We start from the raw sequence: 15,484 nt of genomic DNA, 5'->3' as shown, positions 1-15,484 counted from the left end.
CTTCATTACTCACATTAACACAATCACTGTTTATATTACAAGTGTTCATGTTTAAATATGTAAATGAGGCATTATGTAATGTAGCTGTTGTGAGTTTAGGAGAAATCTACACACAAAGTTAGAAACAGAAACAGATGTTTTCTCTCGTCTGATGGAAGACGTTCTGGAAGATGCATGAAAAGCATTGTCTCCTGTATATATATATATAAAGATATAAATATATATACATATATATATAAATATATATAAATATAAAGTTACCTCCTGTGTTCCCAGGCTCTGCTGCACGCTGACTCCCTGCAAAGGACTCACCAGGTGGCTCTGGCTCTGCAGCAGAGAGCAGAGCTGCTGGTCAGGTGCGTCTGCTTCTTATTGATCTTCTGTGAAGTCAAAGCTGTGAAACATTTACAAAAGAGTGTGAATCTACGTGCAGCTAAACTGATACGATGTTAAATTATGAATCCTTTTCCAAGATAAAATGAAATAAAAATAAATAAATAAATATAGTATACAAAATATTTGAATTAAATATAAATTCTCTAAAATCCCTAAATAGCAATAAAATATTATTGTATCTGAGTCGTCACATATACAAATGATGTTGTAGTGTGATTAACACGCTGCCCCCCCCCAGGTCGGGGCACTACGACCCGGACGCCGTGCGGTCCTGCGCCCAGACGGTGGCGCTGCACTGGCAGACTCTGATGCTGCGGATTGAAGACAGACTGAAACTGGTGAACGCCTCCGCAGCCTTCTACAGGACATCCCAGCAGGTACCGGTATCTCCCGTCTTACTGTACCACCTGCCTGTCTGTCTCTACACCTGTCTGTCTGTCTCTCCAGGTGTGTGGAGTGCTGGAGAGTCTGGAGCAGGAGTACCGGAGGGAGGAGGACTGGTGCGGAGGAGGAGAGCGGCAGCCGGAGTTGCTGCTGCCGCTCGTCAGCAAACACATGGAACAGAAGGAGGCGTTCCTGAAGGTTTAAATACTATATATAGATCTTAAAACTACCCAGGCCCGAAGTCACAGGAAGATATGAATAATTATTTTTTCAAGTTGTCCAGGAGTTTGTTTCAGGGATATATAGTTTCAGACTGAAGTTGGTTAAAATAATATAAATATTTCTAATATATAAATAATATAATAATAATATATAATAATATATAATAATAATAATAATAATAATAATAATAATAATAATAATAATAATAATAATAATATAATAATAATAATAATAATAATAATAATAATATAATAATAATAATAATATATAAAATATAAAAAAATATAAAATAATATATAAATATTTATTTTGGTAGTTTTTTGACGTGGACATTTTTACAGGAAGGTTACTCGTTGTGGAAAGTTCATATTTTTAGATTGTATTTAGTACTATTAGCATTTGTACCATAATAACCTCAATACAACTATCGTTTCCACGACGACAGGCCTGCACTCTGGCGAGGCGGAATGCCGAAGTTTTCCTCAAGTACATCCACCGCAACAGCGTCACCATGGCGAACATCTCGGGCCACCACAGCATGACGGGGGTCACCGAGGTCACGGGGCACTCTCGGGTACCAGAGCAACAGGTCAAAGGTGAAAGACGCAGAAACACACAAATATATTCAAATGTTTAGTTTGAATCGAGAAGTGCAGTGGAGCCAGGACACAGCCCTGAGTGTGTGTGTGTGTGTGTGTGTGTGTGTGTGTGTGTGTGTGTGTGCGTGGGTGTGTGTGTGTGTGCGTGGGTGTGTGTGTGTGTGTGTGTGTGTGTGTGCAGGTATCCTCAGTGAGCTGCTCCAGAGGGAAAACAGAGTTCTTCATTTCTGGACTCTGAAGAAACGCAGACTGGATCAATGCCAGCAGTACCTGATGTTCCAGAGCCACACCCAGCAGGTCGGACAATACTTACTAAATGTATATATTAAGGAATCCTCCAGGATTATTTGTTGTTAGTTTTTTTATTAAATTAAATATTTTTATTTTTATGTCATTTTAATCTTCTGTAAATTCGTAATATTTTGTCCTTTTTACTCTTTTGTTAGCGAAACTAAAAAAGATTATTAGCATGAAACTTATCTGTAAAACCTGAAACCCGATCTTTCTGCAATGCATGATGGGATACATATCTAAAAAAGTAAGATCCCAAATCATCCTGGGTAAAACGAGGACATGCTAGAATCCAGTTATAGTGTCCAAAGGTCACATTACACTTCCGAATATTTACGCCCTTTCTCGACTGTACTTGAATGTCTTTCCGTTGCAGGCTCTGGATTGGCTGCAGCAGTCAGGTGACCACTACTTGGCCACGCACACGTCGCCGGGGGCAGCGGTTGGCAGAGACGCAAGAACTGCTGAACCAACACAGAGAGTTCTGCGTGTCGGCCAAGGTGAGACCACATATACATATACACACATATATATATATATATATATACAGTATGTACAAATACTCACCTGTCTGCCTCTCAGCACACCCAGGAGAAGGTTCACCTGCTGATCCAATTGGCTGAGAGCATGCTGGCAAAAGGCCACGCCCACCGCACTGAACTCCGCCGCTGCGTCTCCACGGTGGACAAACGTTACCGCGACTTCACCGTCAGGATGGGGCAGTACCGCCACCTGCTGGAGGTGGCGCTGGGAGGCTGCACTCAGGTGAACACAAACAATGGGCTCAGTCTGAGTGATATTCACACGTGTTGATGCACAACTCTCAATAAAGTTTCAAATCCGAGATCAGATACAAACATGCGACTCAGGAAGTAAAGTCTGCAGAAGCTTCTGTGTCAGTGAAGCTGTAGCTCATAGTTCTGAGGACGTTAGAGAGGAAGGAAGGCCTTCACATTTAGACTCAAGTATTAAACTATTAAAGTATTGGTTGTACTTTGTAGGTGCAGTACCAGCAGTACGGTGTAGGTGCAGTACCATCAGTAGTTTGTAGGTGTAGTACCAGCAGTACTTTGTAGGTGCAGTACCAGCAGTGCTCTGTAGGTGCAGTACCAACAGTGCTCTGTAGGTGCAGTACCAGCAGTGCTCTGTAGGTGCAGTACCAGCAGTAGTTTGTAGGTGCAGTACCAGCAGTACTGTGTAGGTGCAGTAACAGCAGTACTGTGTAGGTGCAGTACCAGCAGTACTTAGTAGGTGAAGTACCAGCAGTAATGTGTAGGTGCAGTACCAGCAGTGATTTGTAGGTGCAGTACCAGCAGTACTTTGTAGGTGCAGTACTCTGTAGGTGCAGTACCAGCAGTACTGTGTAGGTGCAGTAACAGCAGTACTGTGTAGGTGCAGTACCAGCAGTACTTAGTAGGTGAAGTACCAGCAGTGATTTGTAGGTGCAGTACCAGCAGTAGTTTGTAGGTGCAGTACCAGCAGTACTTTGTAGGTGCAGTAATCTGTAGGTGCAGTACCAGCAGTACTCTGTAGGTGCAGTGCTCTGTAGGTGCAGTACCAGCAGTACTCTGTAGGTGCAGTGCTCTGTAGGTGCAGTTCCAGCAGTAGTTTGTAGGTGCAGTACCAGCAGTAGGTGCAACGTGTGTAACGTGCTGTACGGTGGCCCTGGCAGGACAATAAGGACTTGGAGCTGGAGCTGATCCCCAACAGTCTGTCCGACTCCGACCCCGAGGTCAACCTGTCTGACCCGAGTCACCAGGTCAGCGACGAGAAGAGGCGCTCCGCCCGCAAGAAGGAGTGAGTACTACGAGTACTAATACTACTGAGTATACTACTGAGTACTCACACTGTACGTGCTCTGCTGACATGTGTACCGTGTTCTCAGGTACATCATGGCTGAGCTGCTGCAGACGGAGAGAGTGTACGTCAGAGACCTGCAGGAGTGCATCGAGGTACACGCAGTACTGCAGTACTACACATGACTGCAGTACTGCACAGGACCACACAAAACTACACAATACGGTCCAAACACATAGTAGTACAACAGCACAAAGTATTTAATTATATTTAACACGTGTTCCTGCAGACGTACCTATGGGAGATGACGAGCGGCTCAGAAGACGTCCCGTCAGGTCTCAACAACAAGGACGACGTCGTGTTCGGAAACATCCAGGACATCTACGAGTTCCACAACAGGTACTACAATTATGTACTATATATACTGCAAATATACTGCAATACATGTACTACCTGTACATGGAGTACATCCATAAGTACTGCAAAATATACAAAATATCTAATGAAGTAGATACTTAAGTCAAGAAGTAGTACAGTAGATACTGATATATGTTCTGTAGTACTACAGTAAGTTCCATGTGTTGCATCATGTACAGTACATGTGTGTATTTTTTACTCTGTTTTGCAGTATTTTCCTGAAGGAGCTGGAGAACTACGAGCAGCTTCCTGAGGACGTCGGTCACTGCTTCGTCACCTGGGTCAGTTCATCATGAGGACAGAGTACACTGAGTACTACAGCACTAATATCGGAGTACACTGAGTACTACAGCAGTAATACCGGAGTACACTGAGTACTACAGCAGTAATATCGGAGTACACTGAGTACTACAGCAGTAATATCGGCGTACACTGAGTACTACAGCAGTAATATCAGAGTACACTGAGTACTACAGCAGTAATACCAGAGTACATTGAGTACTACAGAAGTAATATCAGAGTACACTGAGTACTACAGCAGTAATATCAGAGTACACTGAGTACTACAGCAGTAATATCAGAGTACACTGAGTACTACAGCAGTAATATCGGCGTACACTGAGTACTACAGCAGTAATATCGGCGTACACTGAGTACTACAGCAGTAATATCGGAGTACACTGAGTACTACAGCAGTAATATCGGCGTACACTGAGTACTACAGCAGTAATATCGGAGTACACTGAGTACTACAGCAGTAATACCAGAGTACACTGAGTATTACAGCAGTAGTATCAGAGTACACTGTGTACTACAGTAATACTCAGTGGTACATGTGTATTTCATGTGTTTCAGGCGGATAAGTTCCACATGTACGTGACGTACTGCAGGAACAAGCCCGACTCCAGTTTGCTGATCCAGCAGCACGGAGCCGGATTCTTTGAGGTTCGTGTGTGAAATCGTAATCATTTGAATAAAGTTGATTGAATCAGATTGTTCAGGAAGAGAATGTGTTTTGGTGTTAAATGGAAAAGAAAAAACAGAATTATAAACCTGAACAGCAGCACGTCTCTCTGGTGACCACATGTGGGTCTAAGCTTTTATTTTGAAGTAGTGCTTCCTGCTGTTGGTGTGTGTGTTAGCGCACACACAGGCGAGCCAGCACTTCAGAGTTTTCATTTAAATTAATTTCCTCTAAAATAAAAAGCCCAGATTACAAACATCTCTCCAGATCCAGAGAAGATAGGAACTTCATAATAAAGCGTTAGTTTGTGAGATGTTCACTCTCAATACAGACACTTTCCTCATCACACTGTGTGAAGATCTACGAGTGGAAGACATTTATACTATTATTATATTATATTATTATACTGCTGGTTGTGACCTGGAGCCCAGTCACTGCTGCTACATAATTATTATTAATATTATACTTGTTATTATTGTTCCATCCATCCATCCATCCATCCATCGTCTACCGCTTATCAGGGGTCGGGTCGCGGGGGCAGCAGCTCCAGTAAGGAACCCCAAACTTCCCTTCTCCGGGCCACATCCTCCAGCTCCGACTGGGGGATCCTGAGGCGTTCCCAGTGAGGAGATATAATCTCTCCCCCGAGTCCTGGGTCTTCCCCAGGGTCTCCTCCCAGCTGGACACCTCCTTAGGGAGGCGCCTAGGTGGCATCCTTACTAGATGCTCCTCCACGATTATGCCTCGATATCCTATCCATGAACATCACGAACAGGATTGGTGATAAAGCGCAGCCCTGGCGGAGGCCAACATTCACTGGAAACGAGTCCGACTTACTGCCGAGTATCCGGACACAACTCTCGCTTTGGGCGTACAGGGATTGGATGGCCCTCAAAAGTGACCTCCTCACCCCATACTCCCGCAGCACCTCCCACAGTATCACCCGGGGGACCCGGTCATACGCCTTCTCCAGATCCACAAAACACATGTAGACCAGTTGGGTGTACTCCCAGGCCCCCTCCAGGATTCTTGCAAGAGTAAAGAGTTGGTCCGTTGTTCCACGACCAGGATGGAATTCGCATTGTTCCTCTTCAATCAGAGGTTCGACTACCGGCCGAACCCTCCTTTCCAGTACCTTGGAGTAGACTTTACCAGGGAGGCTGAGAAGTGTGATACCCCTGTAGTTGGCACACACTCTCTGGTCCCCCTTTTTAAATAGGGGAACCACCACCCCAGTCTGCCAACCCCTAGGCACTGTCCCAGACTTCCACGCAATGTTGACGAGGCGTGTCAACCAAGACAGCCCCTCAACACCCAAAGCCTTCAGCATTTCTGGACGGATCTCATCAACCCCTGCGGCTTTGCCACTGTGGAGTTGTTTGACTACCTCAGTGACTTCCATCAGGGAAATTGACGATGATCCCCCATCAGCTTCCAGCTCTGCCTCAACCATAGAGGGCGTGTTAGTCGGATTCAGGAGTTCCTCAAAGTGCTCCTTCCACCGGCCGATAACCTTCTCAGTCAAAGTCAGCAGGGTCCCACCCTTGCTGTACACAGCTTGGATGGTTCCCCACTTCCCCCTCCTGAGGTGCCGGATGGTTTTCCAGAAGCACCTTGGTGCCGACCAAAAGTCCTTCTCCAAACTTCTCCCACACCCACTGCTTTGCCTCTGCCACGTCAGAGGCTGCCGCCCTTCTAGTCCTTTGGTACCCTGCAACTGTTTCCGGAGTCCTCCCGGATAACATAACCCGGAAGGACTCCTTCAGTCGGACGGCTTCCCTGACCACCACGGTGTTCGAGGGTTACCGCCCCTTGAGGTACCTAAGACCTTGAGACCGCAGCTCATCACCGCAGCTTCAGTAATAGAGGTTTTGAACATCGCCCACTCAGGTTCAATGCCCCCGACCTCCACAGGGATGTCTGAAAAGCTCTTCCCCCACCCCTCGATCCAACTCACCACCAGATGGTGATCAGTCGACAGCTCCGCCCCTCTCTTCACCCGAGTGTCCAAAGCATGCGGCCTCAGATCAGATGATACGATTACAAAATCGATCATTGACCTTTGGCCTAGGGTGCTCTGGTACCACGTACACTTATGAGCATCCTTATGTTTGAACATGGTTTGTTTGTTTTACGTCCAGCCATTCTAGACGGGGTCCTCCATCAAACGACCGTTCATGTTTTAGATCATGGAGGCCCTCCCCCATCCGCCTCTCCGGTGTCTCCCTCGTTTCCCACGTGTCAAGTCCCCCCCCGCAAGACTTTCCCCGGGAAACTCCCCTACGGAGCCCCCTCCCGGGCTCCTTCAGTCTCCCAAGGCCCACCCGAATCACTTGGGCCTAGGAAACCAGCAGGTTTTCCCGGTAGCCCCCTGGAGTTTTCCCTGGTCGTGTCTGTCACTGCCGTTCGAGCTGTCCAAAGAGGGTGCCCGTTCTATCCCTGCGCGCCCTTTGGCTGTTACGGGTGGTGTCGCGCCTGGCGTTTGCCCCCGCCGTGTGACGGCCCGCCCCCAGCGGTTTTCCTCTGTTGGTTTTGGGCAGGCCTGTTTGTGCTGCGATTAGATGTTCTTTCCCTCTCCTTTGTTCCCTCCCCCCTCCCTCTTCCTTTTCGGCTCCTCTTCTTTTCCCTTCTTCTTCCTTCACCCTTTTCCCTTTTTCTACCACCTTCCCCCATCCATACAACCACAGTCTCACCCACACCATCACCCCCACACATTTATCGTCCTTTTCTCACCTTTCGTTCATGTCCCTCCTCCTAATTTACAACCCACACCCTCTTCCCAGCCCCTTCTCCCCCACAACCCTTCACCACACCCGGTAGTTGTTTTCCCATCTCCCATCTCCCTTCCCCCCACTAGTATGGTCTGATTTCAGCCTCCTCTACCACACCCCCAGCTTTTTCCCCAAACCCCTTGTCTTTCTACTACCACACCATCCCCCGCTCTTATCTTATTTCCCTAAGATTTCAACTGGAACCGCCACCATTTCTTTCTTACTAATAGTCACACACCATCTCCCCCCCCTACAGTCCACCATTCCACCACCACCCACCACCACCACCCCCCCCTACACCCACCACACCACCCACACCTTTTTGTCTAACCACCACCACCCAACCACCCACCCACCCAATCATACCACCCCACATTTGTTTTAACCTTCCCCGACCCCCAATTACCCCCACACCCCCAACCCCACAACCATTGCTCGTTTGAATCCCCCCCCCCCCACCCCAATTACCCACCCCCCACACCACCTCCCCTCTTCTTCATCAACCCCAAAACCCCCCCCCCTGTTCCATAAACTACCACCAAAACCACTACCCAACCACAACTACCCCCCCCCCCTCCTCTCACTCCTCCCTACCCTCACTCTTTTTTTACTCCCCTTTCCTCCCCCCCCCCTTTCCCCTCATTCACTCATGTCTCCCCCCCCCCCCTTTTTTTTTCCCCCCCCACCCCCCCCCCCCCACAACCCCACCCCCCCTGTTTTTTTTTCTCCTCCCCTACCCCCCGTTTCTACCCCCCCCCCCCTTTTCACTTCATTTTTGTTTCGCCCCACCCCCCCCCTTTCCCCTTTCCCACTCCCCCCCCCCCACACCTCTCCCCTCCCTCCCCCCACCACCCATCTTCTTCTATTTTCCCTACACCCCATTTCCCTCCCCTTAATTCTTGACCACCCTCCCCCTCCCTCCACCCCTGTATTTTCTAACCCACCCCATCAGATTTTTCCAACCTTTTCCCCCCCACCCATGACTATTCTTTATTTTAGTCTATTGATGATTTCTATAGACACTTCCTTTCCCCCACTTTGTTTTTTTTGTTTTTTCTTTGTGTGTTTTTTTTTTTTTGTTTTTTTTTGAGATCCTTTTCTGCTCCTCTCCTTTTTTCCCCTTTTTTGTACCTCCATCCCCTCCCGACCTCGATCCCTTTCCTGTTTATTTCTCCCTATCTCGCTTATTTTTCTTTTCTAGTACCAACCCCGCTTTATTTTGGTTGTTCTCATAGATGCTTCTATTCATCGTGGTTTTTATTTGATGAGGTTTCAGTTTTTGTAGAGTGTGTTTAGGAACCCCCCCACCGTTTCCACCGTGTTTTAGCTGTTTTTTTGACCCATCCTGGTTAGCCCCGAGGTTTGTTTGTGGTGGTTGTGTGTTTTTTGTTCTCTTCGGGATCGCATCCATTCGGGTTGTTTCAGAAGAGAGTAGGGGAGGGTGCGTGTTTTTCCTCTTGTCGTTTTGTTTATTTGCTTTTTTTTTTTTATTATCTTTGTATTTTTTTTTTTTTATATTCTTTTTATTATTATGATTTTTATTATTAGTATGTGCAGTTTGTTTTAGTTTGTTTTTTTAGCTCTGTTTTATTCCCCTCTACTAATTATAATTTTTATTATTATTATTTCTTTTTTTATTATTAGTATATTTTATTTATTATTAGTATAACTTTTATTATTATAATTGTATTATTATTATTATTATTATTATTATTATACTTGTTATTATTGCTGTTATTATTAATGATAATTAGCAGGGGTGCACAAAAAGTCGAGTGTAGTGCGGGTAGATCGTGCACCATAAAAAAAAATATATATATTCCCCCAACAGAACCTCGCGCCCCCTGAAATTCAAGTTTTTAGTTTTTTAGCTTGCCTTGCACGTTCACATTCCCTCCTCCGCTCTGTTTCGCTCCCGTACACACCTACAGTCAGAGACAGAGCGGAGGAAAGGAGAGGAGTGAATTACGCACCAGAACCCCACCCCCCTCGCACGAACCTCAAACAGCACCCTCCCCCCGTCGCAGCATTTCTTAATACAGGTAGACCACTTGGACCTGGTCATTTTAAAAGTAGCTCACAAGCCAAACAAGTGTGGGCACCCCTGATGTAGAGGCTGCTGCTCTGACAGCCCTTGTGTGTGTCCTGCAGGAGGTGCAGAGGAGACACGGTCTCACTAACACCATCTCGTCAGCGCTCATCAAACCGGTTCAGAGGATCACAAAATACCAGCTGCTGCTCAAGGTGAAGCTTTAAATCAGTTTATAATTATTATTATAAGGACATGAACTGTGTCTATGCAACTACAATACGTCCTCAGTATGTTTATAATATTTATTTTTTAGTGTATCCTTCACTTTTGTTTTGTACGCACTTGCTTTATGATCTTGGCCATTCCCTTTGTAAATGACAAATGATCATTAATTATATGAGAGTGTCTGGAAGTAGTTTCAGTGTTTTAAATAAAGTTGTGTGTGTTTGTAGGAGTTGTTAGCGTGCTGCGAGGAGGGAAAAGGGGAAATAAGAGAAGGCCTGGATGTGATGCTGAGCGTCCCGAAGAGAGCTAACGATGCTATGCATGTTAGCATGCTGGAAGGTAACATCTATATAAACATTATCATTACAAGTGTGAAGCAGCTGCAGGTCTTTTATTTTGAAGCAGTAGCTTCAGGTCTTTTATTTTGAAGCAGCTGCAGGTCTTTTATTTCGAAGCAGCTTCAGGTCTTTTACTTTGAAGCAGCTGCACGTCTTTTACTTTGAAGCAGCTGCAGGTCTTTTATTTTGAAGCAGCTGCAGGTCTTTTATTTTGAAGCAGCTGCAGGGGTCTTTTATTTTGAAGCAGCTGCAGGTCTTTTACTTTGAAGCAGCTGCAGGTCTTTTACTTTGAAGCAGCTGCAGGTCTTTTATTTTGAAGCAGCTGCAGATCTTTTACTTTGAAGCAGCTGCAGGTCTTTTATTTTGAAGCAGCTGCAGGTCTTTTATTTTGAAGCAGCTGCAGGTCTTTTACTTTGAAGCAGCTGCAGGTCTTTTATTTTGAAGCAGCTGCAGGTCTTGCTCAGTTTGTACCACGGAAACAAACTTCCTATTTTATTTAACTCTTTAAACGCAGGATGAAACATTAACTGATGTTTTTACCCATGATGCCTCAGGTCTGGAGGAGGGTCTGGAGGTGCAGGGCGAGCTCCTGCTGCAGGACTCCTTCCTGGTCTGGGAGCCAAAGTCTCTGATCAGGAAGGGGCGGGACAGACACCTCTTCCTGTTCGAGCTGTCACTCATCTTCAGCAAGGAGATCAAAGACTCGTCGGGACGAACCAAATACCTGTACAAGAGCCGACTGAGGGTGAGCATCGTTTATACCATATATATATATATATATATATATATATATATATATATATATGAATGAATGAACATGAACATTTATATTATTATATATACAGGATTATAAACATTTATATTATTATATATACAGGATTATAAACATTTATATTATTATATATATACTACTTTATAGATATTATATTATATATTATGGGGACTGCTGCTGTCTCACCCACTACCTGTCGCTCTCTCAGACCTCGGAGCTCGGTGTGACGGAGCACATCGAGGGGGATCCCTGTAAATTCGCTCTGTGGGTCGGACGAACGCCGACATCCGACAATAAGACGGTCCTGAAGGTACGAGCGCTCCCAATCTGGGGACATTTGAAAGATGGTGCAGTTTCTTTGACGTGCCCTGTCTCTCCACAGGCGTCATCGCTGGAGCTGAAGCAGGAGTGGGTCCGCAGCATCCGCCAGGTGATCCAGGAGAGGCGGGGACACCTGCGGGGGGCGCTGAGGGAGCCCATCCCCCTCCCCAAGACACCAAACCCCACCCTGGGGCGACAGCGCAGCATCAACCGCAGGTCAGAAACACAGTTAACCACCAGACTCCATTCAGAAAACACTGCGTTTAACGCTGCACTCCTCATGGAAAACCTGCCTGTCTCTCTCTCTGTCTGTCTCTCTCTGCCTGTCTCTCTCTCTCTCTCTCTGTGTCTCTCTGTGTCTCTCTCTCTCTGCCTGTCTCTCTGCCTGTCTCTCTCTCTGTGTCTCTCTCTGTCTCCTCTCTCTGTCTCTCTCTGACTGTCTCTCTGCCTGTCTCTCTGCCTGTCTCTCTCTCTGTCTCTCTCTCTGTCTCTCTCTGACTGTCTCTCTGCCTGTCTCTCTGCCTGTCTCTCTCTGCCTGTCTCTCTCTCTCTCTCTCTCTCTCTCTCTCTCTACCTGTCTCTCTCTGACTGTCTCTCTCTGCCTGTCTCTCTCTCTCTCTCTCTCTCTCTCTCTCTCTCTGCCTGTCTCTCTCTCTGACTGTCTCTCTGCCTGTCTCTCTGCCTGTCTCTCTCTGCCTGTCTCTCTCTCTCTCTCTCTCTCTGTCTCTCTCTCTGTCTCTCTCTGACTGTCTCTCTGCCTGTCTCTCTGCCTGTCTCTCTGTCTCTGTCTCTGTCTCTCTCTCTCTCTCTCTCTCTCTCTCTGTCTCTCTCTCTGTCTCTCTCTCTCTCTCTCTGCCTGTCTCTCTCTCTCTCTGACTGTCTCTCTGCCTGTCTCTCTCTCTCTGCCTGTCTGTCTCTCAGGGATACCAGTGAGGACGCAGACAGTCTGGGTGATGCCAGCAGTCAGCCCGACACCGTCTCCATCGCCTCTCGAACGTCACAAAACACAGCTGACAGCGACAAGGTAACACACACACAGAGACACACACAGAGACACACACACACACACACACAGAGACACATACAGAGATTTTGCAGAGGGGTGTGTGTGTGTGTGTTTGTGTGCGTGTGTGTGTGTGCAGAGGGGTGTGTGTGTGTGTGTGCAGAGGGGTGTGTGTGTGCAGAGGGGTGTGTGTGTGTGTGCAGAGGGGTGTGTGTGTGTTTGTGTGCGTGTGTGCATGTGCAGAAGGGTGTGTGTGTGTGCAGAGGGGTGTGTGTGTGTGCGCAGAGGGGTGTGTGTGTGTTTGTGTGCGTGTGTGTGTGTGCAGAGGGGTGTGTGTGTGTTTGTGTGCGTGTGTGCATGTGCAGAAGGGTGTTTGTGTGTGCAGAGGGGTGTGTCACATGACCTCACTGCAGCAGCAGCTGGTGTGTGTGTGTGTGAGGGAGTTTCCTGTCCGTCTTCACAGTGTTCAGTAACCCTTCTCTCCGGCTCGTCTCAGGTACGTTTGTGTTTGATTTGTTTGACCTGCTGTCTGCTGAGTGGCTGTGACCTCTGACCTCTGACCTCTGTAGATCAGTGTTGATGCAACAATAAGAATAAAGAATTTATATAATAAATAACTTTCTGTCTAAAATACATTTTATTCAGTTTCTCAGACGGTTTCTGTTTCAACTGTTTCTGTCAACTTTATAAACTTTAGTTTAGAATTAGTGCGGGGAACACCCAGACACACACACAGACGCACACAGACACAGACACACACAGACACACACAGACACAGACACACACAGACACACACACAGACACACACACACAGACACACACACACACAGACACACACACAGACACAGACACACACAGACAACACACAGACACACACACACACAGACACGCACACAGACACAGACACAGACACAGACACACACAGACACACACACACAGACGCACACAGACACAGCCACACACAGACACAGACACACACAGACACACACACAGAGACACACACACACACACAGACACAGACACACACAGACACAGACACGCACACAGACACACACACACACACAGACACACACACACAGACACGCACACAGACAGACACACACACACACAGACACGTACACAAACACAGACACACACACACACACGTACACAGACACACACAGACACAGACACGCACACAGACACACACACAGACACACACACACAGACACGGACACAGACACACACAGACACGTACACAAACACAGACACACACACACACGTACACAGACACACACACACAGACACGCACACACACACACAGAGAGACACACACACACACACACACACACACACACACAGACACACACACACACACACAGAGACACACACACACAGACACACACACACAGACACGGACACAGACACACACAGACACGTACACAAACACAGACACACACACACACACGTACACAGACACACACACACAGACACGCACACACACACACAGAGAGACACACACACCACACACACACACACACACACACAGACACACACACACACACACAGAGACACACACACACAGACACAGACACACAGACACAGACACAGACACACACACACACACACTGTGATGCTCCGCTGCTGTCTGTCCTGTGTGTTTAATCCGCTCACCTGTGTGTACCTGCAGCTGTCCGGCGGCTGTGAGTTAGTGGTGGTGTTGTTGGATTTCTCCCCCGGGGCAGCCGGGGAGCTCGGCGTGCGCTGCGGTCAGACTGTGGAGCTGGTGGAGCGCTCGGCCGAGCGGCCCGGGTGGTGTCTGGCCCGCACGACGGATCAAACGCCCCAACAGGTGAACGAATGGAGCACACCTCAACATCTCAACTGAGCAGAACCTCATGTAGAAAAAGATGCTTTCAGGTGTAACGGCGCCGCCTGGTGGACAGACCCAGGAACTACACGCTGAGACCAACACACAACATCTTTAGTTTAACTCGAATACATTCATCCAACACACCAACCTTCTTCATTTAATTACATTATACTTATTTCTTTATTTTATCATTTTAATTTAAATGTACTTCTTTAATGTACCGACCATTTTGATTTAATTTAAATGAATTAAAGTATTTCTTTGTAATTACTGAATCCCTTTTTTTCTAATGTTTTTATTTTATTTAGATGTATTTATATTATTTACCCACTTTCTGTATGTACCAAATTCCTTTATTTTAATCCATTAATCCAAATTGTAATGATTATTTTATTAACATTTAATATACACGACATTGATGCGTTAAATCCCCCAAGAAATAAACTGAAAAACTATTAATATGATCAAATTAATTAAATTAACAGCGAAGATATATGATAATAAAATAAACAAAACAAAGTATTTAATCAAATTAAAAAACAACATTTAAAACTAATATATATATAAAACTGATAAAAATAAAAATATTCATTATCCTCTCGTGTCCTGCAGGAGGGTCTGCTGCCGATGAGCGCCCTCTGTCTGTCTCACTCTCACAGTGCACCCGACATGGAAGGGCTCCTCCCGGCCTCCACCTCCTCCAGCACCTCCTCCACCTGCACCACCACCTCCTCCTCCTTCAACTCCTCCTGCACTACCACCTCCTCCTCCAACGCCTCCTCCAGCGCAGCCAGGGGTGAGTACAAGCATTTATATCTTCCTTATTCAGACTTCTTCCTCCAAATATTCAGAACTGTCTCACATTTCGTATCATGAAGACATTTCTGAATGAAGAGACCAACAACACAACACAGTCAATATTTCTGCCCCCCGTCTGCCCATCTCACTTCCTGTTTACCCATCTCACTTCCTGTTTACCCCCCACATCCCATCTCTGGCTCACGACATATTTAGTTTGAGAATAATTCAAGCTTTAAGCCATTATAAAAATCCGTAAAGTTGTCAGAAACTAAACGTTTCGCAGCTCTGCTTGTCACACT

The 15,484-nt window shown here is 46.4% G+C and overlaps 1 protein-coding gene across 1 annotated transcript in view; it reads left to right on the top strand.

Annotated features, from left to right (window-relative positions):
* The window catches only part of LOC115004949 (kalirin-like), a 48,200-nt gene extending 32,940 nt beyond the window's left edge, over nucleotides 1–15,260 (top strand). Inside the window, 21 exon segments of the mRNA XM_029426703.1 lie at nucleotides 277–356; nucleotides 635–773; nucleotides 844–978; nucleotides 1,448–1,598; nucleotides 1,783–1,898; nucleotides 2,269–2,337; nucleotides 2,339–2,392; nucleotides 2,475–2,657; nucleotides 3,565–3,689; nucleotides 3,778–3,844; nucleotides 3,979–4,088; nucleotides 4,318–4,387; nucleotides 4,962–5,051; nucleotides 9,993–10,085; nucleotides 10,326–10,437; nucleotides 10,991–11,181; nucleotides 11,417–11,518; nucleotides 11,591–11,745; nucleotides 12,451–12,553; nucleotides 14,202–14,363; nucleotides 14,997–15,260. Coding sequence (XP_029282563.1) covers nucleotides 277–356; nucleotides 635–773; nucleotides 844–978; nucleotides 1,448–1,598; nucleotides 1,783–1,898; nucleotides 2,269–2,337; nucleotides 2,339–2,392; nucleotides 2,475–2,657; nucleotides 3,565–3,689; nucleotides 3,778–3,844; nucleotides 3,979–4,088; nucleotides 4,318–4,387; nucleotides 4,962–5,051; nucleotides 9,993–10,085; nucleotides 10,326–10,437; nucleotides 10,991–11,181; nucleotides 11,417–11,518; nucleotides 11,591–11,745; nucleotides 12,451–12,553; nucleotides 14,202–14,363; nucleotides 14,997–15,260 — 2,571 coding nt within the window.
* Nucleotides 15,261–15,484: the final 224 nt, after the last annotated feature.

This window comes from Cottoperca gobio, unplaced genomic scaffold (genome assembly GCF_900634415.1).
Source record: "Cottoperca gobio unplaced genomic scaffold, fCotGob3.1 fCotGob3_230arrow_ctg1, whole genome shotgun sequence".
NCBI classification, from domain to species: domain Eukaryota; kingdom Metazoa; phylum Chordata; class Actinopteri; order Perciformes; family Bovichtidae; genus Cottoperca; species Cottoperca gobio.
Note: the sequence above shows the minus strand (reverse complement) of the source record. Positions and strands in the feature narration are given on the sequence as shown.